Source organism: Gouania willdenowi, chromosome 10 (genome assembly GCF_900634775.1).
Source record: "Gouania willdenowi chromosome 10, fGouWil2.1, whole genome shotgun sequence".
Lineage (NCBI taxonomy): Eukaryota > Metazoa > Chordata > Actinopteri > Blenniiformes > Gobiesocidae > Gouania > Gouania willdenowi.
Window position 1 is genome coordinate 5,832,338 of NC_041053.1, and position 26,097 is coordinate 5,858,434.

The following is a 26,097-nucleotide window of genomic DNA, read 5'->3' on the forward strand; positions in this document are numbered from 1 at the left end:
TTTCAACATAATAATAATACAATATTAATATAAAAAATGAAGTGAAACCACACATCTGTTCAGGTTAAATGAACAGTGGTTGAATCTGCTACTTTACATTTTATTTTGATGCATGTGCTGCTGCCTAAAGGGCCTGGTGGTCAATGGTCAGTGTTGGGAACGTTACTTTAAAAAAGTAATTAGTTATAGTTACTCACTACTTGTTCCAAAAAGTAACTGCGTTAGTAACTAAATTACTCTATAATAAAAGTAACTCATTACCAAGGAAAGTAACTATTTGCGTTACTGTTAAAAAAAAAAATGTTGCTCTATGTCAAATAATTCATATTTTTTAGATGCGTGTGTCGTTGTGAGGTGCTTCATTAAGGTTGAGTTGCTTAAAATGGATGTGGACAAAGTCTTCACTCCTGGATATAATGAACACTTCACATACACGTTCTTGTCTTTGACCACAATTAATTTAAAGTAGTGTTTGTATCGCCACCTTAAAAATGACAACTTTTCATTAGATTGTTCCACGCTCACCATCTCTGCTGCTTCATCACATCTGTAGAGTGTGTGTGTGTGTGTGTGTGTCTGTGTCTGTGTGTGTCTGTGTCTGCATGGCGCGTGTGCTGGCACACGTGTAAAAACACTGGCTCTGATTGGCTACCATGGAACATGACGCCGCCTTAGCCAATCATTATCGCTCACCTTGTTTTTAACCCACCTCCTCACTACAGCTGAGGAAGAAGCCTGGGATGCTTTCGGATCACAGTTTATTCAATCAATACATGTAACGCACCACATTTAACGTTCAGTAACGATAACGGCGTTGTAACGGCAGAAAAAGTAATTAGTTAGATTACCCGTTACTGTTATCTAATGCCGTTATTTTAAACGTCGTTATTCCAAACACTGTCAATGGTGGACAGAGTGAGCAACTATCTATCTGTGTTAAAGCTAAAGTGTTTCCACACACTGGACCCCAAACGTAGATTGATCCAGTTCTCGGTCGCTGGCTTCTTTGTTTATGTTTGTGAAGTCACAGAGAGCCAATAGAGTCGGCTGTAACAGCTCATCCATATAAAGTCTGCCGTGCCTAAATCCAATGTGTTATTTCCTTATATTGCTACAATCGATTGATTACCTTTTAAAAAGATTTTAGAACAATATATGTGTCATTTGGAAGGACAGCTTCAATCATGTGCTGATGATGCCACTGTGCACTAAGTGTGTCAGATTGTAAATGGTTTGTATGCACATTTTACGATATAGACCTACATTCATTTGTTCTCACTGAAAACCTTATTACAAACATATGTATTTGCATATATGGCTCACTGAAGGAACTCATCTATAACACAGCAGGGGTGAGAGTATTTATGATTATGTTGATCTATAACTGATATGGGCCGAAGTCAAATTTGACCTGCACACATTGTCACACTACGTTTATTTTTGGATTGGATTGGTTTATTGGTCAGAGTCAGAGCATACATGCATACATACATACATACATACATACATACATGCATACATACATACATACATACATACATACATACATACATACATACATACATACATACATACATACATACATACATACATACATACATACATACATACATACATACATACATACATACATACATACATACATACATACATACATACATGCATGCATACATGCATACATACATACATACAGACATGCATACATACATACATACATACATACATGCATGCATACATGCATACATACATACATACATACATACATACATACATACATACATGCATACATACATACATACATACAGACATGCATACATACATACATACATACATACATACATACATACATGCATGCATGCATGCATGCATACATACATACATACATGCATGCATACATACATACATACATACATACATACATACATACATACATACATACATACATACATACATTCATACATACATACATACATACATACATACATACATACATACATACATACATACATACAGACATACATACATACATACATACATACATACATACATTCATACATGCATACATGCATACATGCATACATACATACATACATACATACAGACATGCATACATACATACATGCATACATACATACATACATACATACATACATACATACATACGTACGTACATACATACATACATACATACATACATACATACATACATTCATACATACATACATACATACATACATACATACATACATACATATTCTTGATACTGACATACAGAATAATGTTTCAGGGGAAAAAATAAATTGTAAATAAATGTTTTTATAAAAAAACTTTTTTTTTTATTTTTTAATATTAACACATTCCTACTAAATTTCAATTCCACACACATTCCATAGCTTAACCCCACAGACAGATATGCAACTACTTTTCATGGTTGTGTTGTGAATGGGCTGTTTCCAGTTTAGATCACCTCTGAGGGGATAACGCCCCTCTCTGTCTTTGAACATATTTTGTAAGAATTTTAGTGCCTTTGATATGATAAATAATAGATTTGTATGTTCATAAAAATCAACGTTGTGCACCATTCTTATGGCACGTAAAGTGTCTTACTTTGGTCAACACCCCAATAAATGTTAAGTTTGTAGATCTTTCTTGGTTCACTTGAGGTTCTCAGTTAAATTTGTGGTTTGATTTTATAAATCTCAAACTTTGCACAGAAAGTGTCGAGCACATCTTTCAGGCTCCGTTTTGTGCGTGTGCAACGGTTTTAAATGAGAGCTCTGATGTGTCTTTTCTTCCTCACTTTTTACATTTGTGTTTTTGTATAGGAAGACCTGCAGCAGTTGATACTGATGCCTCTCCCAAATGTTGCTATTCTTGGTCAGGACCCACTAACAGGTACCAGATAACAACCTGATCCTATCAGGGCTGCGTCTCTGTCATGGGAAAGTGATAAAATTTTCTATAGGAGTCCATATCTATATGTATCTGAGATGCGGGGGAAGGCGATGATGTGGATAATGATGACAGTTAATTCTGTGTTTTCAGAAGCTGCTGTGGAAGAACTGAGGAGACTGCTGCTGCTTCTTCTGGGATGTGCGGTGCAGGTGATCACACACTTACATAACTATTCTGAGCTTAAGGGCTCACACTGTGCTAAAAACAGTCCTTTTATTGTGCTAAATGAGTTGTCTTGTCACTCTTATGGATGTATTATAATTTGATTTGTTTTAAAGAACACATATTATACTGCAGAAATCATTAGTACTGAGAAAATGACTTATGATAACTTAGCTCAGTTTCTGGCGTTAAACATCAGCCTACATATCATTTTAACGATTATTTGAAAAGTGCTTCCTCTTTTTAAATGATCCCAGTGGGCTCAATTCTATCTTCAATCAATCTTCTATCCCTGCTTCACCCAGTAATAGCTTTTCTTATTCTTTAGCAATGTTTCTCAAAATGTTTTCACTGATGCATCGCTTATGAAACATTTTATCCATCATGTACCCAAACCTTCTTTTTAGCACAAAGGAAATAGATTTGTATAGATTTGCAATTAGATTTTCAAATACCCATTTCCAATTACAATTCAATTACAATTACAGTGGCTAGAATTTTTCCCATTTTCTATTATTCTATTTTTTTCTATCCCCTGAAAGTCACAATTCAATTGTAATTACAACACCAACAGATTTATGGAATTACAATTACAATTAGGCCATAAAGGCCTACACAACCCTGGGGTGCGTGTGTGTGTGTGTGTGTGTGTGTGTGTGTATGTGTCTGTGTGTGTCCTGTAATGAACTGCTGACCCTTCTCAGTGTGTTTCTGCACACACGCTTTCACACACACACACACACACACACACACACACACACACACACACACACACACACACACACACACACACACACACACACACACACACACACACACACACACACACACACACACACACACACACACATCTAACTTCCTAACCATTGCACGTTGCAGAGTGAGAGGAAGGAGACTTTCATTCAGCACATCCAGTCTCTGGACATTGAGAGTCAGGCAGCCATTGCCAGCTGCATTCAGCAGGTGAGTCCAGCTTTAATCCTGTGAGATTTTAACCCTTAAATGTAAAAGTTCTTCAGTGGTGGCCCCACAGGGAGGAGGATTTGGTCCTGAGGAGACTTCTCTGAAAGGACTTTTGTTCTTAAATGAGGTTTTGCTCTGAATTCCTCCACTTTCTGACTCGTAGGCCGAGAGTTATAGGAAAAGTGAAAATGAGTCACTTGCCATTCTGTCGGCAGCCTCCTGAGGACCTTTGGGTGCCCCTTGCTGCCACTGTAGGATCAATCTTCCACCCCTCCTGTCCACCTCTGCACCTCCACCTCTGTCCACCTATCCTTCTTTTCTTTTCCATCCCATCTAATAAGGCCTGAGTGTCCCCCGTGACACTGTCTCTGCTTCATAAATCATAGAGGTGACAGGTACACAGACACATTTTAGACCTGTCATCATGAATTGTTGGATAAAGGGACATATAACTGAGATGGAAATATAGTTAATAACATTTTTTGTCAGCATTCAAGGATGTTTAATATTCCCAGCCTTGATAGTGTGTCCCTGATGTTTCATTTTGTGTCTGCGTTCTATGAGGCTCATACATCCTGTGGTGGAAACTGAGAAACTGTCCTTCCTGTAGGTGACTCTGGATCCTCGCGTGGTGCTGCCGCTGCAGTGGGAGGAGCTGATGGAGGCTGAAGGTGCTGACTTACAGCTGGTGTTTGCCTCTATGGCCAAGCAGATCCAAAGCTTGCTCGCTCAGAGGGATACACATCTGGAGGTAGGCAACCATTGTTGGAGGAAATAGTCGCTAAGCGTTCTAGCAAGCTGTGGTTACCTAAAGATGAACAATGGTTTGGCACCAACTGAAGAGTATCATACTGTGTATGTGCAATGTTCAGATTAAAAGCAAATTATTGTGTAAATAAGCAATGTTTAGCCAAGAGAGTCCTGGAAAGGAAACACACAACACACAATGTATGCAGAAAAGGTTTTGATTGGAGTCATCTTTTAGGGAACCTATGATCAACAGTGCACTGTGTCTGCATTCTGACTTTTGTCAAAATGTTGGATTAAAAGAAAGTATTCCTTGTTGCCAAAGAAAACTAAAGTAATCTGCCTTGTTGTTGCTGCATCTGGACATACATTTACTCCTCTATCATCCTCCTCACATTCCTCCTCATCATCATGTCCTCAAAAAAATAAAACGGAAGTTGATCTGGTAGCTGGAGAGGTGCCAGGGCACTTCTCGAGCACTGCCGAGGTGCCTTTGAGCAAGGCATCGAACTCCAACACTGCTTCCTTCATTGTAAAACGACTTTGAGTACCCAGAAAATAATAATAATAATAATAATAATAATGTCTTCCGCTTTTCTTCTATTTAAGCCCCCTATGAAATCAATGCTACATCCATATAGAAATGTAGTTTGTAGTTTGATTTCTCTTAAATGTACACACACATAGTACCATTCTATAGCATACTCAAATAACTATGCTACCCATTTTTTTTGGGGGAAATGCAGCAAATATTAAAAAAAAAAAAAAAAAAACTTAAAAGAAGTTTCCCTCTGGAGCACATGGTTCATGACACCTCGATTTTGCCTCTGTCTCTTTAAGAAACTCCAAACTTGTCTGACGCGCCCATGAACACGCCCCCTTCAGTACTCATACAAACACGTATGGATTTTGTTTACTTCTGTTTTCCTGTGCACTGTATTTTGATCCTTTCTACATTTTTACATCGCTACAATACATTAGAATTAGGAATGAAACGATTCACTCAACTCCCAATACGATTCGATTCACGATACTGAGTTCACGATACGATTCGCTCACGATTTATTTTACAAAATGGGACTGTACATGAATGGCTGAAAAATGTTCCTTTATTTAAACAATGCAATTTCACTAAAAAATAAATCTTGAATGAAATAAATAAATGAATAATACAAATGAAGAAGAAGCCTATTAATTTAAATTCTGGTTCTATAGTAAACAATACAAAACTGCATAATCGTTCTTTTTCTTTTTAAAAGTGCAACTTAAATTGTATTTTGTGCCTTAACAATTGGACTTTTGAAAAAAAAAAAACCAGTCTGCATTGTATATGCGTCATATATTTGTTTGGACCAGCAGAGGGCGCTGGTAACACAGTGGTTGGTTGCCATGCAGATATCTTGCAGTGAAGAAGAGATGCTATGCTAGCAGACAGAGCTAATAGAAAAACATGACTTGTACAGATATTCACGTAATATTACAGATATTCTTTTGGTGCTAAAGGGGTAATGAATCATTTATTAACATATTTGAGAGTAGAAGGCAGCCAGAAAGAAAGTATTAGCAGATTACGCCCGCCGCCAACATCTCTGGATAAAAAAAGTACTGCGATTCAATTTTCACAGCATCGATGTGAACCTTGATACCTATGAATCGATTTTTAACTGCCTTACGATTAATCGTTACATCTCTAATTAGAATGATTTTCAAAGTAAGGAATGCTAAAATACGGACGGATATCCCTGTCACCGACACACACACACACACACACACACACACACACACACACACACACACACACACACACACACACACACACACACACACACACACTTTACTGTGGTGCTGCTGCTGGTGCTATACTCCAGAATAGGGATCGCATTGTCTGTGTATTTATTAATCCACTTTCAAATAAGCTCTTGTTTTAAAGCAGTCATCTGAAAAGTGCCTGGAACAAACGTAGCAGATCTTTTTGGAACGAGGACAGCTTCCAAAGATAAACTCCAACCATTGTTGATGAATTGTTTCATCCAAAAGAGGGCTGTTTTCTTTGCATCCAAAAATACATTTTCTCACTGAAGGCATTTTTAAAAGCTAAAGGCAGGCAGCTACTACGATGAGCAGAGTAAACCAATCAACACGCAGTATTCTCTCAGGTGTTTGCTGTGACCGCAACTGATTTGATGGAGCTGGAAGCGGGGGAGGGTTTTATTTACATTTTTATTTTGTTTTTTATTTTATTGCGTACATTAATGAGTACAGACAACATAAGCCATGGGTTTCTTACAGAAGTATTTAAAAAAAGTAAATGAAAAGGTAAACCTGCGGAGGCTGGTGCCATGGGCCGAACTAAGGAAGAGAACATAGGAGGGGGAGGGGCTCTGCTGTGGAGCGGTGGGCGGTAACTGGACGAAAAGTCTGAGGCGTTTCCAGGAGGTGGGGGCGTTCCTAGGAGGACTCAGGCGTAGCTACACCTAAAATGGCTGCCGTCATAGTTTATAAAGATTACTCAAACATACATGAATGAGCCAAGGCAACACTCCAAGCATGTTCTTTAAAGTGGGAATAGCATAGTAACATGATATAAATCTTGAAAAAGTTGATTTTACACAATACCCCCCCTTTAACAGCGACTGTCAGTTGATGGGGCTGGGCTACCTTGACTTCCGCACCTGCCTGAAGTAACTTAATTCTCAATTTGTAACTGAGATTCCAGCATTCAGTGCTTTTCAAAGTTTTAGGGTGTCAAGGATACTTTTTTCATTGTCTTTCTTCTCTTCACTCTTTATTTGTTTTTGTTATTCTGACTCCAGAGAATAATGGAGCTCTGCCGTGAGCGGGAAGCCCACGCAGATCTAACTATGACACCCCTGGGTGCCCACAGTGAGGATCCGCCACAGGGCCTGGCACTCCAGCTGGCAGACAGCAAGGCCAAACTCAGACGTCTTAAACAACAACTGTGAGTGTTTGTACACATGCAATCATATGTGTGTTTTGGTCTCAGACAGAAATCTATGCAGAACCATTATGAAGTCATGGTAAAGGTCAGTGAGGAAAAGTGCAAATGATTGGGTCTCATTTACTGAGAGCTGAGACATTTCTCAGCAGCAGGTTGGAACCAAATCATGTGCTCACTGCTATAATCCCATTTACACAGTGTAGTAAATGTAGACTTTACCATAAAGGTCACTGTCGGCTAATTATAATGTTTAAATATGTTTTTTACAAGCAAATCTGCATTAAACTTTCACTGGGCAAGTTTATTATAGAGGTTTCAAAACCTGAGGAAAACCAGCTTGCCTCAGAAAAACTGTGTAACTATGTTGTGGTGGACATCGTGTTTTTAGGGAAGATAAGGGTGACCAGATATTGGACTACAAACAGGAGATCCAGACAATGGAGGAGCATTTTAAGAAGCTTCTCAAAGAGGTAAGAAGAACTTTTTCCATGGTTAGGTCGTTGTAATGTTCAGCCTTGTAGGCGGTCGGATCATCAGCATCTTTGCTTTGCAGACTTTGTACATTATTTTATAGAAAGTTGATTCACTCACAACACATAAATCTGCTATTTCACAATGGAAGGTTCCACACATAAAAAAACCTCAAGATGAATTCTAGTAAGGAATGATGTTCAGGGCTTCCTCTCACTGAAGCTTGTAAAGGCTTCGACAGAAGTAAACAAAGGATTTATGATGCATTGTCTTTGTGCATACATTACAAACTCATTCAATATCACCAAAATCATTCAGCTGGTTGCTTCTCTTTCTGAGGGATCATCTGTGGTGCTGGTCTTTCTCCACAATCGATTTATTTACAGAAGTGAAAGTAACAAATTACAAGTACTCACATTACTGTAATTCAGTTGCTTTTATGGGTACTTGTAGTCTTTTGAGTATATTTCTAAATCAGTAATATTACTTATATTTAAGAATGCTTTAAAAGAAGTAATTTGTTACATTTCTACAATCAACGTTACTGAGTAAATTATGTTTTTGTTTTAAAATGATCAGCGGACATTATGAAAGCACAAAAAACGAAATGACCAGACAACACGCCAAAACATCATTGAATGGAGGTTATTTTCTCAGTTTTAGAGTTCATAAATGTAGCTATACTTAGAGCCTGAGAACTGTTTCATTTTTAAATGAATTCATTGGTGTTATTTCATTTAAATAATAATAATAATTTCAGTTCCAATTGTGTAAAATTTGGTCTCTTCCTTTTATATTTATTATCTTATATTTTATACATGAGATGTATGCAAGGAAACCATGACAAGATTTATTACCAAAATTAAACGTAGAGTTGAAAGTCACTCGTAACTTTTACTTTGAGTACTATATAATTGAGCTACTTCTTAGGCCGAGCTACCTGGACTCAAACGCCACTCACTTTGTTCTTCTTCTTGTTCTTCTTCTTGTGTACACTAGTTAAAATCACTACTCCTCTGTTATTTGTGAACTCATCAGGCTGAAATGTGGTAATTATAATCTATGGATGTGTACGCATTGATGCTAAAAGAAAAAGAGAAAGAAAGTCGATTTCTCATTTATTTGCAAGTCAAATATTATGACGGTTATTGGTACTGAATCATTGGCACATTCCAATATGTAAATGGGGCCCATTACCTCATATGTGTCACGGGGGCGCCATTTTTCAAATGACTACTCCTCCATTAGTTCTTGTTAGATCAGAATGGAGTTTGGTATGAATACTCTATGAATAATATGATGAGATGCTCGAAGCCCTTTTTTTAAAATAGGACCCGGGGGCCCACCCCCCATTTCCAGTCATTTCAAAATTTATGGGAACATATATTTTGTTTCAAAGGTAATTAAACGTAGATTACGATTATGCCTCGCACAATTTGATTGGCCCCCCCCCCCCCTTTTTTAGGCAATTTCCATTAAAGTTGTTTTCTCATTTATTTGTGATTTAAATATTGCAACAGATGTATGTGCCCCATTTTTCCAATGGCTTCTCCTCCATTAATGCTCGTTGAATTGTAATTTGACATGGATATTCTATGTGTGGATGTCAAGAAGAAAAGGGTGGGGGACGGTGGCCAACCCTCTTTTCCGGTAGTTTCTAAACATACAGTAGTCGTGTAATATATCGTTTCAAAGGCAATTCAACATAGATTACAATTTTATTTTTTTTACTATGTGGAATGGAGTCATTTCACTGAATTCTCGGGAATGTGCTATTTGTTGCGGAGACGTTCCGCGGGCCCGGCTGTAGTTCAGATCAGAATTTGTTACTTGTACTTGACTATTTTATGTATGACATACTTGTACTTGAGTGCAATTTCAATCAAGTAACTAACAGCACTTCTACTTGAGTAGGATATATCAGTATTCTTCACACCTCTGGTAATGCTGTATGTGTGTGTGTACGCGTAGAACCGCTCCCTGCAGGGTGAGGTGAGAGGGATGCGTGTGCTGAGGGATGAGCTGGACTGTGTCCGAGAGAGAGCAGCACGATCCGAGCAGCTTCAAACTGAACTACAGAGCTGTAAACAAAGACTACGCAGCCTGGAGTTCACACGCACTCAGCTAAAGGTACACACGCACACACACATGCACACGCACACGCACACACACACTCTTTTGTTCTAGAAACAAACAAGCTAATAATTCATGTTCTGAGCCCACATCAAATCCACAGATTACTTGAGTTTTTGCTGCATTCAGAAAAATTCTAGGGAGCAAAGAAGAAGCACAGACATTTATAGTGTGACTATACTGAGAAATGTGCTGAAGGCAAACCAGCTTTACAAACCTGCCGACAATACAGGCAAGGTCACATCATTATTCCGTTTTAAACCTTTCTCCGAGTGGCTATTATTCTTTTGAATTTCATGAAACTACTGCTTAATCTTAAAAGCCATATACTGTATATTTTCTCTTGTGGCCCCGAGTGTTTCAATCAAGTGCAGGTATGAACAACTTCAGAGCTCAAAGACACAGAATGAGATTATATTGTGTGGTGTCACTGGGATTTAAAGCCTGAAGCTCTCTGACAAAGAGCTGAAGTACAGCTTCAGTTATGGAAACTTTAATGCCCAAATGAGATTTATTCGAGGGTGGAGAATAAACTGCTCTTAGGCAGAAAAATGAGCTCATATTCTTAGAAAACCCCCTGTAGTGTCCTCAGATCATCACTTAATGAGTCTGTGGTGACAGGTTCACCTTGATGTTGTTTCTGTGACATCTTCATCACTGTCGCTGAGTTTCTGTCTCACTAACACAGGTTCACGATGAATTGTTCTCGGCTTTAAAAAGAGAAATTACTGCTGAATACATTAATGGAAAATCCTCCCTCTAAGATGTATTGGAAAAGTTTTCTGTTTGGTCTGCATTGCTTTTATAGATAATAGATAAAAGATAATGTATAATACTAAAGGTTCAGTGATTTTATTTCCTTTAAAAGTCATTGTAAAGCAGCCAGGAGGAGGAATACCACCTCGTCTGTGAGAGACAGTGTCCACCATTAAGCTCAAGTCGTAAACAGGTGTTGTGGCAAAACCTGTGACATGAAAAAAATGATGGATCCATTGGCTAGAGTCTACTCCTAAGGGGCTTTTTAATCCTTCTTATGCAGTGCATGGCAGATGCTCCAGGGGCAAGTAAACACAGACCTTAATATATATATTTTATTTTATTTATTTATTTTTTCATTTTTTTGAATACTTTAAAACACAATTAAAATTTACAACAGGTAGGCTATCCTTTAAGTTAGGTTAGGGTAAATTAGGTTCAGTTAAATCAAGTTAGGTTAAGTCACTGTTGCAGGTCAGTGTTTGGTCAAACTTTCACTCTATTGTACATACAGGTTGACATACATCCCAGTTGTTACCCGTTTTGTTTATTTGTTGTGTTCCCAACCTTTTTGTCCAACCCTTTTTTGTGTGTTTTTAAATGCAGCTGCGGGAAACCTATATTTTCTGATGCTTTTGCTGTTTCCCTGTTTTGACTTTGGAGTAGTGCAACATTTTTTGTCAGGCTGTTGGTACAAATTCTTGTGCACATACTTTTTTTCTTCTATAAATTGTTACATTTCCCCCCCACATTTCCCCAGATTTTGTCACGCACTCTTGGTGAATGTGTACAAATGATTTTCTCTTTCTTGTTTGGCGCCCCCTGCAGGAGCAGCAGCAGCTGTGTATGGCGTTGCAGGAAACTAAATCTCTTCTGGAGGAACAACTGGGGGATGCTCGGGGACGATGCTCTTTGCTACGAGAACTGGAGAGGGACAATCTTCTTTTACGTCAAAAGCTCATTGACGTGGAGGCGGTGGGTGGAGTTATTGGGTTGATTCATTTAGTATCATTCCCAAATATTTATTGTATTGTCTTAATGTAGAAAGTTCAGTTTGATTGTTCAATAAGAACACTGTGTTGGGCAAGTTACTTGGAAATAAAAATTTGTTAGTGATTAGTTCTCCTCCAAGGAAATAATCCAGTTACTTTACTGATTACTTACTTTCAAATGCAACTAGATATTTTAATTACTTTACTTTATATAACTAAGTTACTTTAAAAAAAAGAATGTGATGCACAAAATATTAAACAGACATTTCAGCCTAATTCTATTCTTTTGGCATGTTCCACATTAAACATTTAATCAAATGAAACAGTCTCTTTTATAATCTTGTTTTATTCTTTTTTTTTCTTTTACTTATTCTGCATGAAGGTCAACACTACAAGAAGTGCAATCTTTTTAATACAGTAATGCATGTTCTGTTGATGCAATTAAATAAATGAATTTATTTTATTGCATAATTGTGACCATCACCAGCCATCCCTAAGGAAGGGTAAAAAACACTTTATTAAAGGGAGAATATAAAAAGAGACGGCAGTGTTTCACCTCAGTGAGGGGGAAGGGAACAAGGCTGAGGGACGGAGTGGAAAAGAATCGACTGTTTTTAAAAAAAAAAATGTAATTAATGTATAACACTATGCACATTGCATCAAACAAACATGAAACTGAATGCAACAGTTTCTGAATTGAAGAACATTGTTGAACATTTAAACTTATTTACTGCACATTTTTTCACCAAATTTTAATAAAATAACAGAACTCTATTCGATTAACTTATATTTCTGACTTCCTCTGTGGCTGCTTGACAATGTTTTTGGCCGGTATTTTTCCTACAATACATCGGACTGATTCGGAGTCTAAATTGAAATTGGCAACATGTTCTTGGGGTTCAAGCCCTGGGGTGGACACCTGGGTCCTTTCTGTGTGGAGTTTGCATGTTCTCCCCGTGCCACTTGGTTTTCCTCCGCGTACTCCGGCTTCCTCCCACAATCCAAAAACATGACTGTAAGGTTGATTGGAGTCTTTAAATTGCCCATAGAAGTGAATGAGAGAGTGAGTGGTTGTCTGTCGTTGTTGCCCTGCGATGGACTGGCGCCCTGTCCAGGGTGTACCCAATGAGAGCCGGAAATTGGCACCCGCAGACCCCCGCGACCCTGATAAACGGGAATTGGCAGGTTTGAAGATGGATGGATGGAACATGTCCTTGATAATATAGCCAGCGACGAGCTTCATCAGTTCAGCAGCATCAACTCCTGTCACTCTTAAATCTATTTTCAACTGTTTAGCACAAGATTTGCCCTTAGAGTTTGGCTCAGTGGAAGTGGATGTTGATCTTAGGCTTTCTCAGTGACTTTTACATTCTTCTACTAGCTTGCTAGGTGTTTACTTAGACTTGAGGTAGAATTATTTGATGTAGTTACAAGTTTTCTTCCTACGCAGAGTGCACATCAGACGCTAATGTTTTTGTCGTCTTTTACGGAGCCAAACTCGAAGTAATGTAGTTTTTTCTAAGTTGCTTGGACATGTTTCTGCATTTTCGTGTGTTGTTTACCAACGATGTTGCACCACTTACGTCATTGGCTTGAGGCTACGGTGGCCGACTGGGTTATAATGCAAAAAAAACTAAACTACAAAAATTACCGGGTTATAATGCAAAATAAAATGCGAGACGCCCAACAAACAGTAACATGATGTTTGATTTAGTAATGCAGTAACGCAGCCTGCATGCTGCAAAATAACTGTAATCTAGTTATTGTTTCTTCAATTATAATTCCTTACTTTACTCAGGAAAAGTAATCAGATTACAGTAACGCGTTACTTCAACGCGTTACTGCCCATCTAACGTAGTAACACGTTACTGCCCATCTAACGCAGTAACGCGTTACTGCCCATCTAAGCCAGGAACGCGTTACTACCCATCTAACGGAGAAGCGCGTTAATGCCCATCTAACGGAGTAACGCGTTACTGCCCATCTAATGGAGTAACGCGTTACTTCCCATCTAACGGAGTAATGCCTTACTGCCCATCTAACGGAGTAACGCGTTACTGCCCATCTAACGGAGTAAAGTGTTACTGCCCATCTAAAGGAGTAACGCGTTACTGCCCATCTAACGGAGTAACGCGTTACTGCCCATCTAACGGAGTAACGCGTTACTGCCCATCTAATGGAGTAATGCGTTACTGCCCATCTAACGGAGTAACGCGTTACTGCCCATCTAACGGAGTAACGCGTTACTGCCCGTCTAACGGAGTAACGCGTTACTGCCCGTCTAACGCAGTAACGCGTTACTGCCCGTCTAACGCAGTAACGCGTTACTGCCCATCTAACGGAGTAACGCGTTACTGCCCATCTAACGCAGTAACACGTTACTGCCCATCACTAGTTTTACATGTTACAAGCTTTGATGAAGGATCTCCTTGCATGTTGTGGATGATATAAATATGCATCACCTGTGTGTTGGGCTGTAGGAGCGTGACACAGAGAGGCAACGTGTTGATGAGCTGCTGGAGATGAACCTGAACCTGGAGACGGATTTGAGGCAAAACTGCAGCAGAAACAATGTTCCACCTACTGGATTTCAAAACCGTTTCCTTCAAACAGAATTCGACTCAGAAGAAGAGCTGAACCAACTCATTGGTTAGAGCCTATTCGCACTTTGTCATATGAAACATTTTAATTAAATGATAAGAGAAACTACATTGAGGTAATGTGAGCCCACAAGCACTCAATCAAGAAAAGATGACTTTTTAAGGATCTATTTCACTCCCATTTTCTCTGCACTATCTGTTTCTCTCTTTCTTTTTTATCGTAGTTTGACTTTATTCCTTTTTTCCCTCTGTCACAGATCAAAAGCCTTTGAGCGTAGAGGTGGGGGAAGCTTCGACTCTGAGGCTGCTCGGAGCCGAGCAGGAGAACGCAGAGCTGAGGAGACGACTGCAGGATCTCCAGGCCCAGCAGGAGGTCAGGGTAGAGACGTAAAAGGTTTAGTCTTGTGTTTGAACTCAAAGTTGCTCCTCTGGTGTTGTTCATGTATACAAATACAAGGTTTGATGATGGGTCAGTTTACATACCTAAAGTTAATGTTAAGATTGTTTCTGATTCGATCTAAATCTAAGTTGTCTTCAAACCATTATTTTTAAAAACTTTTGGGTTCAGCATTGCAAACACAGTTTCATATTACACATTAAAACTGCAAAAGCATCATTCCTGTTACTGTATTTTCTGGGGTGTAGGCCGCTAATATTCATTAAAGTTACATTTACGGCGGGAAGAAGGTAAATAAAAGATACAATAAGGTTTAAAATGTATTATTATTTTCATTATAATTATCATAAAGTTTCCAAATCACCAAATTTGGTTTGTTCAGGAGCATTTGCAGCTCAGTAATGTAATTATAGATAACTTCAACTTAAGAACTGTTTATTAGGTTAGAGTGCCTACATGGTGAAGCTAGTTTGATATAGGAATTTTGACAGATGTTCATCCTAAAATTGTAATTTTTTAACTAAAGTGCTATGAATGCTTTGAATTTTTAAACCTCTTTGGTGGTTGGTTTGGTACGTAAAATAATATATTAATCAATTTGGTCAAAAATATATAAGCTATTGAGCATTTTCAGCCTCAATCACTTTAGATTGCATGATTGCAGTAATTTTGAATGTGGAACTGTATTGTTGAAAAAACTCAAATTCTTACAAAATCCTTAAATTTTCCTCAAATTTTGACTTAACATTTCCCTTAATTAAATTGAAATTGGTCACAAAATCTAGGAAACTTAAAGTGAAGATCTTGTTGTTGGGACTGATATCGTATGAAACCAAGTGATATCGGTTAAGAAATCGGTTAAGAAATCGGTTAAGAAATCTAAGCATTAAGTGACACGTAATGCTTAGATATGGTTGGTTTCTTACATATTTTGTAATTTATGTATACGTAAAAGTCCTGTGATGGACTGGCGCCCTGTCCAGGGTGTACCCCCGCCCAATGAGAGCCGGAGATTGGCACCGGCAAACCCCCGCGACCCTGAAAATGGGAATTAGCGGGTCTGAAAATGGATGGATGGATGGTATACGTAAAAGTGCTATAGGGCACAATAATGTTGAAATTACTGGTTTTTCACCCATGCCTAAGAGGATCGGGCAGATTCTAAAACCAGTAAGTAGTTGTATTCATTTTTAGCTGCTGATATCTACTGTAGCTTTGAAAAAATATGTTTTGGACACCGACTGCAAAAGGAAGTGCTACAAGTTCATCCTTTTGCTTGCCAGTAACTGTCATTCTTTACTAAATTCTTTTAACAGCTGCTCTAACCATCGCTCCTCAATATTTCGTATTTCTCTAGTGTACGTCATTATTCAAAGCCATATTTAGATTGTTGAGACCTTCGACCCAATCCAGCATTGCAGCTCACTGTGAGATGTTGGATTTTGGTCTTTTGACATCTGACAGTATACAAACACAGTCACATGGACTTACAAAGAGCAACTTGGCACAGGACGATCTGAATTTATGTAGATTACCTCCACTGTGTCGATCTCAGCATGTGTAGATGCACAAATTACTGGAACAGCAGGATTCGTCTAAGAAAGTGCTAAAGGTTACATCTTCTTCACTGCAGGCTGAGTCTCCAGATACAAAGAATGAGCTGACCTGCCTGGAGATGGAGCATCAGGACACGGTCAAAGAGGTGAGCAAATAGAGAGAGCAGGTCAGTTGTTTGCAAATGTCTTAAATCAAGCCTGACTACAACCCTACAATGTCTGTGTTTAAAACACTTTCTTTATAGTGGTGTTACAAAGAAGTGAAACATTCATTAACCCTTTACTGTTGTATCTATGTTTAAAAAAAAAGATTGGGTGAAAACTTTGGTAATATTTGAAGTAAAGGCTGATATTACGCTGTCATTACTATGACATGACACCTGTCAATAGCATGAATAAGGTGTCATGAAGGCTGTCATTAAGTGTTGTTTGTTATCCTAACCCTTACCCTAAAACCTAACCCTAACCCCTAACCATACCTGTCAAGTTTTGAATTTTAAAATAAGGGAAATGTTCTGTCGCCCGCTATGAGCCGTCCCACCCGCACAACCAAGCTCCAGTATCCTTTATATTTTAAGACGTGTGTACAAGAAATCTAAAATACCCTGTGTTAACCACTTACTTAATACAATTAGTTAAATATAATCTGGTAGGCTGACCTTTGTTAACATTGAAATGCTGTGAACATTCCTACTAGGGCTGGTGATATGGGAATAAACTCATATCTCAATATTTTTTTCTCAACATGGTGATATATGATATAAATCTAGATAATTTGATTTCAAATGAAGTCTGACCAGAAAGACAATTCTGGGTTAAATTTGCTGATGCAAAATGTCACATAGGCTCATTTATTAACAAACAGCTGCACAATATGTGCCACTTTTGGCTTTTTCTCCTGTAAGGGACAGCACGTGTGAGTGAGTTCTATAATGTGGCTTGTTATGGGGAAGGTCTGGATTAGGACACACTCATTAATCCATCTAACTGAATTTTACATGTTGTTCTGGGAAGTAAAAGCAGTGACTCCTAAAACTAATATTTTGATACAAAATAAGCTATAAAAGCTATGAAAAATACATATATAATATTGTAGTTTTTGATATCACCAAAATAGAAAACTTGATACATCTTGAATCTTGATAAATCGCTCAGCCCTAATGCCTAAATTATAATACAGCCTAAATGAAAACATAAATTGGTATTATGAAGTACATTTGTTTATTTAATATACTTACAGTTTATATACAATTCAATACAAGTCAACATGTTGCATGTTTACTGTTAATTTCACGTCGCTTATACTTCAACATTTTATCTTATAATTTCTCATGCTCACTCATGTGGTTCTCTGGTATTCACTAATGACTTATTAGTGCTTTTAGTCAAATCAATTTTATTTGTATAAAGCAATTTACAACAAAGTCATCTCAATGCGCTTATCAAAATATAAAATTCATTAGAAATAAGAAAGAAAAAACCCAACAAGATCCACATGAACAAGCATTTAGCCATCTAACAAAATCAACATCATAAACACCATTAAAGAAACATAAACAATTATTTAATATAGCCTCCATACTCTCCCAACAAGATATATCTCGTGACACGGCAGCACATCTGTTGTTTGTGTTGGAAACACAGAAACATGGAGAAAATGACAACAACAACAACTTAAAACAGCCTCAGTGAGGAGCATCCACAAAGTCAATCCTTCCTTTTGTTCCATTCACTGTGAAAAGTATGAAACATGTTCTGATCTTACCTTTGCTGAAGCTCTGGTATCTCAGGGGTTGGTCTCCATCTTTTAAAAACTGTCGTTTTTCCTCAAGAAAAAGTTTCTCTATCATCTCTGGCACTGTCATCCTGCCTGTAGTATTATCCCGCCCACTAGCTAGAGAACGTAGCAGCAGCGGTCACATGGTATCTATTCACTAATGTACTGTGAACTTGCGTATAGCATTTAGCATAGGGCGGTTACGTGCAAAGGCAGCTCTCTACACTGCCTTTGTACGTAAATGGTTGTCATCTTGGGGACCTGACTGCACATGTGCAAACACGTATAATGGGAACGGAGGCAGAAGAGCAACGTGCCTTTGGGAGGGGGCGTGGCCTCCTCTGCCTTACAGCGGAGTTAGACTGTGCAGCTGTTCCAGGAAATAGCGCTGTTTAGTAATTTGGGCTATGAAACGCACAAAATACGGACACTTTCAAACTTATAGGTGCTGTAGGCTATTGGAAATGGAAAAATAAATAATTTATAATTATATTATAATGAAAACAAATAATCAAAATATCAATTCACCCTTGGGTAGGCACTGCCTACCTTGCCTACCCTGATGGTACGTCACTGTTAGGAAACCCAACAAGGTAACCAATAGATAGAGGAAGGTTAACTTTTATTAGGTTATTCATTTGAAGCTCAGTAATTTTGATTTACTGAAATTGAACTTAATTTATTGAAATTGTAATTGTAATTTACTTTCAAAGGATAAAAAAATAATTGTAATTTAATTGCAATTGGAAAAAATGCTTGTAACTGTAATCATAATTGAATTGTAATTGAACATGGGTAATTGAAAATGTAATTGAAGCTGAAAAATGTGACTGACCCCAGCCCTGACAGATAATGACAGCCTTATGGATAAAACTTCAAGTAAAGCATTACCACAACTTTTGATATCATTATTTTTTCCCATGATTATTCTTTCAGTGTCACAACTTGAAGAATGAAAATGCTACTTTAAAACAGCGAGTGGAGCAGCTGCTGACCAAACTCCAGCTTCTGGAGGATGATAGGAAGGAGCAGCAGGTGGAGGAGCTCAACAGGGAGATGATGAAGGGAATAAAGCGCTCTGAATCCTACAGAGGAGTTGGTGTAGGAAGAGTGAGGAACACGCAGGAGAGGGAGAAAAGAGAAGTAATTGGGACACAGCGGGAAGCTGGTGTTGGAGAGGAGGTTCTGCTCACTCAGAGAAGAGAAGGTGAGATTGATGAAGTGGTTCAGATCAAAAAGAGAGGAGAGGCAGAAGGAGGACAAAAAGAAAAGGAGAAGCAGGAGAAGAGAAGCCAGACACAGACAGATGAGTCAGCAGTAATAACAAGCTCAGGGACTCAGAAACAACCAGTGGAAGATACACCAGATACCACAGCCGAGGACCTGCCTGTGTGCGCCCTCTCTGCACCTGATGTGGAGCGTCTGACCAAGCAGCTCCAGGAGGCTCAGGAGGAAGCTGACAGACACACAGCTACAGTTCAGGACCTGAGCTCCAGTCTGGAAGAACAGGGCCGCAAAGCACGGGAGGCCGAGCAGAAGGTGGTGCTGCTGGAGGCCCAACTGCACAATGTGAAGAAAACTGCTGAGAGGCTGGAGAAGGCCAACAGGCAGATTGAGGTACGGATGGACGAATGGATGGATGAATGGATGGATGCATTTAACATTAAAACGACAGAATAAAAATGAATAAATATTTCAAGCATATCTAAATTAAATTACATTTATTAGAATGAATAAAAATAAATAAATGACCAAATAAATCAGGGGTGACAAAGTCATTTTAGTTCAGCAGCCAAATGCGGACCAGTTTGAGCTGAAGTGAGCCACAGATTTTAGGTGGAAAAAGAGAGAAAATTCATCAGCACCTCTATTTATTAATGATTTGGGGAACATTTGGTGGAATCATTAGCTGAAAATTTGCCAGTATTTGGAAAAATTTAGAGTTTTTTCAACAATTTCAGATGAAAGATGACTGCCGTCATGTGATATGAAAACTGGAAATCTGAGTTCTGCCAATATTGTGGATTTTAATTATATTTTTGTATTTGGAGGGGCAAAGATACAATCTACAACTTCCTCATTATTACTTTGTCCAGCAGGCTGAATTTGATGCTCTGAAGCAGTGTTTCTCAAATGGGGCACGTATACCCCTAGGATCACGAGATGGCACTACAGGGGGTACGAGAGAGAGAGAGAGAGAGAGAGAGAGAGAGAGAGAGAGAGAGAGAGAGAGAGAGAGAGAGAGAGAGAGAGAGAGAGAGAGGAAAATTAACAAATGAACTGAAATGCAGTTAAAAAAAAGCATCTGTACTCAAACATCATCAAAAACTAATTCTAGAAAAAAATGTCTTTGGAGTCACCAGAAATTCTTGACATCAAAATGAGGTCATGATCCAAAAAAGGATGGGAACTACTGCATTAAATAGTGTTTCATTCCACTTATTTACAAAATGAGATTCTTTATAATGTGTGTTATCACTCATTCATTCCATCATTATGCTAGTTGTTTTTAAAATAGTAGCAAAATGTTCTAGTCAGGCAAAGGGGGGACTTGGATTGAGAAAAAGAAAAAGGGGGGTACTTGTATGGAAGCCCAAAAGAGTCATAATTAAATATTTTTATTTATTTAATTATGACTCTTTTGGGCTTCCATATACTTGAGCCAAAAATGTTTGTGAACTACTACAGGGCCGCATTTGGCCCCCGGGCCTTGAGTTTGACATGTGAACTAAAGCATCTTCACCTCTTACCGTCATGATGTGGTTGACTAAATAAATAGAGTGATCTATAGTAAAGACAGAGTAAATGAATCATTGTCTTTTCTATCAGGTTCTTAAGTCAGACACACTGTCCATGGAGGAGGAGCTGTGCCGCCTTCGGGGCCAAGCAGAGCTCCACAGAATGCAGACTAACATCATCGCCACCCTGGAGGGAGAGCGAGCTGTGCTGGAGAGAGACAGGGACACGCTCCGCAGCACCGTGGACGCCCTGCGCACCGCCCAGCGCAAGGTAGGACGACACGCACACGCACGCACGCACGCACACACACACACACACACACACACGCACGCACGCACGCACACATGCATGATTAAATGACACCCAACATTTCCTCCAGTCATGCACATGCCACTTCATTTTTTAGGCTAAACAAGGAGAGATCATGAAGTAAATGTACAAATTGAAAAGAAAGAACTTTTGTGATGTTTCAGAAAAACAAGTGAACACATCTGCCTGTATGCATCTTTTATCTCACCGTCACTGAAAACTAAAGCAGAGATACTTTAGCAAGAGCAGGCCTCGGCTGCATTAGGAAATAAATGTTTGTTCTGAGTAATATTATTATTAATAGGGGAGGCACAATTGCATATTGGTTAGCACGTCCGCCTCACAGAAAGAACGTCCTGGGTTCAAGCCCTGGGGTGGACATTTGGGTCCTTCCTGTATGGAGTTTGCATGTTCTCCTCGAGTTGCGTGGGCTTCCTCCCACAGTCCAAAAACACAACTGTGTGGTTGATTGAAGTCTCTAGATTGCCCGTAGGTAATATAAAACAGTCAACTCTTCCATTGTCCTACCCTGAGTCCCTATTCCCTGTTCTTTCCCCCCTTCAGCTAGGTGTAACACTACTTAACACTTTTTACATTCTCCCTTTAATAAAGTTTTTCTTGTACCCTTCCTTAAGGAGGGCTTGTGATGGTCACAATTATTCAATGAAATAAATGCATTCATTTAATTGCAATCATAAAACATGTAGTGCTGTGGCAAAAAGATTGCACTACATGTACGTAGTGCAGACAACGTAAAAATAAAAATAAAAAATGAGGGGTTGTTTGTCTGTGTGTGTGTTGCCCTGTGATGGACTGGCACGCTGTCCAGGGTGTACCTACCCCCCTGCCTAATGACCTATGACAGCTGGAGGTAGGCACCAGATGACCCCCACGACCCAGAAAAAAAGAGCAGAAAATGGATGGATGGATGGATAATAACAGAAATGTATTTATTTGAAGAGCACTTTCAATCAAAGTGCTGCACATCAAATACAACATCCATTAAACATATACAAATAATTATGACACGTAACAGTGTATAAATTAGCTCTGCCTCTAAAACACCAATGGAGGGAGCCAGCCTAATTTCAGCAAAAAAAAAAAAAAAAAAATCACACATTCCCCAACAGTCTTTTTACAGACATTTGGGACGATCAGAAGGCCGGTGTCCTGATCACCATGGCTCACATGGAGTGGAGTGGGTGGAGTCTGTGTCTGCCAATAGACAGGGAAGTGATGCTACCATCCAAATAGATAGATAGTTTAGTTTATTTGAGCAATTCACATTCATAATTTTTATAAAGCACAATATATATCATTAGAAATGAAAGCTCAAAAGGAGTAGGCTGAAGCAAGAAAGCGTATAGGCACCTACCTCATATCATACAGAGTTATTGCAAACTACACACATTGATACATACATTATATTGGTGTTTATGACATAGCATTTGTATTTATTCCAAATATTACAGGGGTACCTACAGTTAGAAAAGAGCTATGGTCCAATGTTATTTGCATATTTCTCCAAAACACTTCTCTTATAATGTATTTTGAATATCTGCAGACTAGTAGCACTTTTTAGGTATTGCCCCAGACCTCCACACAATAGATAATATATGGTAGAATTAGAGAACAATACAAGATGAAGAGAGCTTTTTGGTTCAGCAAATATCTACACCTCCCCATTATAGCAACATTTTTGGCAACTTTACAGACACTATTTATCTGTGATCTCCATTGAACAAATTTAATCACCTTTTACTTGTCCCATTTATTAATTTTCCCGAAAATTTCATCCAAATCTGTTCATACCTTTTCAATGCACTGACAGACAGACACAAACGGTGGGTAAAACATGACCTTAGCGCTCTCTGTTTTCATGGTAACACAGCTCAATGTTGACAGGTAGTCAAAGTAATCCTGAGTTTAACATGTTACTGTGACCGGAGCATGTTAGCTGAGCTTGAGCTGCTTGGCGGAGGTCTGTGCTCTCTGAGTGCTTTTCTAGTTATTTCATGTTTTAGATTACTGAGGGTCTTTCACACACACACACACACACACACACACACACACACACACAACACACACACACACACACACACACCACACAACACACCACACACACACACACACACACACACCACACACACACACACACACACACACACACACACACACACACCACACACACACACTTAAACACGCATACTCAAACTAAGGGAGAACCAGGTCAAGGAGGTGTAGCCACAGCTCTTTCAGAGCATTTCCATCTTTGCACACTTAGTGGAAAGGGAAAAAAATATCGCAGTTTTGTGCAGCAGAAAGTATCAGGACATGAGGGAAAATGCAGTGTAAGGACATCTGAGCTGCTGCATCAGCATGAAAAAATATCACAAAAGGGTTTCATGAAAACCTCCCACACATAAAAACCAATACATAATTCTTCTGCTGATCATATAATGGGCTTTGAATCATTATATGTATTTTAATGAGGAGTAAAGCAGTATTTATGGTGGCAGTGGAGCCAGAAGAGTAGCACACATACACTGTAAAACTATGAGCTCCTACCTGAGGCAGTGGTTGAGGTGGGTGAGTGGCCGGTGTTTGAACCATGACACATCCAAAATAAACTTAAAGGCCAGATTATATGATGTGAATGATTAATAAATGAACGTGTCAAATGATAGGAAAGGCCGTTAGGAATAATATTGGGTAACACTTTACTTGAAGTTTTATACATAAGGCTGACATTACGCTGTCATTATTATGACATGACATCAGTCATTAACATGAATAAGGTGTCAGGAAGGCTGTAATTAAGTGTTGTTCATTACCCTAACCCTTCTGTTAACTGTTAACCCTAAACGCTTACTTTGACCATAACCTTACCCAACCCATAACCCTACCTACCTCCACTAGATCCCTCTGCTTAACCCAAAAAATGCCAACATCGCTCCAAAGGTGTCATAATTTAGCGAATAACACTTAATGACTACCTAATGTGGTGTACAGTACATGCTAGTGTGCAATTTTGAACACAGCCAAAGACACAAGAGTTAACCAAACATGAAACAAGAACTGGAATTGAAACTAAACAATGACTTATACAACTAAAAGAGGACCACAAGGGCTAAACAGAAAATAAACCAAACAAATCCTCACGTTACTCTAGGTGATACATGTCAAAGTAAAGTCCACATGGATGGCAGATGCTGAAGAACTGACATCATGCTACCTCCACATGCCTTTTTCCACTGGGCCATTGTTCAGGCCCATCACCTGTTGACAAGGATCAGCTGCGTTTTCATTACCCTTGGAAATGCACAAAATCTAAATAAAAACTGGTAATGGAAACACTTGAATTTCGAAAAAACACTCAAATATTGCTCAAAAGATTTGTCGCTTTCATAAGGAGGAATTTCAGGCGGTTTGATATTGAAATGTGTCGCAAATACAGAAAGTGATGTACATGGTCACATGATGTGAGGTACCTAGTCACATGACCACTGCTCTCCTAGAAAACATGATGCGGTACAGGTAGACAGAAGAGGAGACCGGGACATATTTTAGGATTATAGTTTAAAATGATTAGTGCCATATTAGATGTGAAACAACAAATAAATACAGAGTGTTATAAGGAGGTTCTGAGAGTCCAACTTCCTGCAGCAAAGTCTCGTGGGATGAAATTTCACGGGAGTTACAAGGCTCCTGTCCAAAACAACCTTCAATGGAAACACATTCAAAGTGCAATTATACTTTGTCGACATTTAGAAATACCGCTTTTATTTTGAACAAATCTGAAATGGAAATCCAGTCTATAATGAGCCATGGATTCTTTCACCCGTCCATCAAAATAAGCTTGGTCTTCTTCTGCAATTTGAGTGACAGCAGTTTACTGGTTGGATCATCTTTTTTTCTAGCTGCAGAGTTGAATTTATCATCCCTCCACTTTATGCCTACTTTTTTTTCAATGTGTTTGGAAGTCTGGAAATATTAATTATGACACTAACTACTTGTTACAGCATATTTCACCACTGCCTCTGGAGATCAATATGATGACATATCAGCTCGTCCGTGTCTCTCCAATTGTGTTAGGCAGAGCTTTCATCCCAACCAATGAGCATCTGAGAGCTCATACAGAGTCAAGTCTATGCACTTCCACCAAAGTGTGTGTTCAAGTGTCCTAGTCAAGGTCACTCCTCAATGAAACGGCAGTGTTTAAACAGTAGCAGTCTGTTTTCTCCACTAAGCCTGTTTAAACACTTGTCAAAGTCATGCAACAATTGTTTGTAAGTGTGTGTCTGAAAGTACAAAATGGGTGGATGATAATAATAGCTAGTGTTGTGGTGGTCAAGACCGGTCTTGGTCTCGAGACCGGTCTCGAGACCAAATTTTAAAGGTCTTGGTCTTGTCTCGGTCTCTGAAGCATTTTGACTCGGTCTTGTCTTGGACTCGGGCAGCCCGGACTCGGGATTTTCCGTCAAGACCGTTCGAGACCAGCACTAATTCCTGCTATTTTTAAACATTTTTATAATGTGATAATAACACGGAGAAGAACGGGATAAAACAATCCTTTATTCA

General features: G+C 38.8%; 1 protein-coding gene across 2 annotated transcripts in view; it reads left to right on the forward strand.

The window, feature by feature from the left end:
• ccdc88b (coiled-coil domain containing 88B) overlaps window positions 1-26,097 on the forward strand; it is a 119,079-nt gene that overhangs the window by 19,556 nt on the left and 73,426 nt on the right. For both annotated transcript variants that reach the window (XM_028458722.1, XM_028458723.1), the window contains 13 exons: window positions 2,826-2,895; window positions 3,046-3,104; window positions 3,997-4,080; window positions 4,691-4,831; window positions 7,641-7,786; window positions 8,175-8,256; window positions 10,229-10,387; window positions 11,975-12,121; window positions 14,619-14,787; window positions 14,996-15,111; window positions 16,769-16,837; window positions 19,405-20,085; window positions 21,298-21,477. In XM_028458722.1, coding sequence (XP_028314523.1) covers window positions 2,826-2,895; window positions 3,046-3,104; window positions 3,997-4,080; window positions 4,691-4,831; window positions 7,641-7,786; window positions 8,175-8,256; window positions 10,229-10,387; window positions 11,975-12,121; window positions 14,619-14,787; window positions 14,996-15,111; window positions 16,769-16,837; window positions 19,405-20,085; window positions 21,298-21,477 — 2,103 coding nt within the window. The remainder of the gene's footprint in view (window positions 1-2,825; window positions 2,896-3,045; window positions 3,105-3,996; window positions 4,081-4,690; window positions 4,832-7,640; window positions 7,787-8,174; window positions 8,257-10,228; window positions 10,388-11,974; window positions 12,122-14,618; window positions 14,788-14,995; window positions 15,112-16,768; window positions 16,838-19,404; window positions 20,086-21,297; window positions 21,478-26,097) is intronic.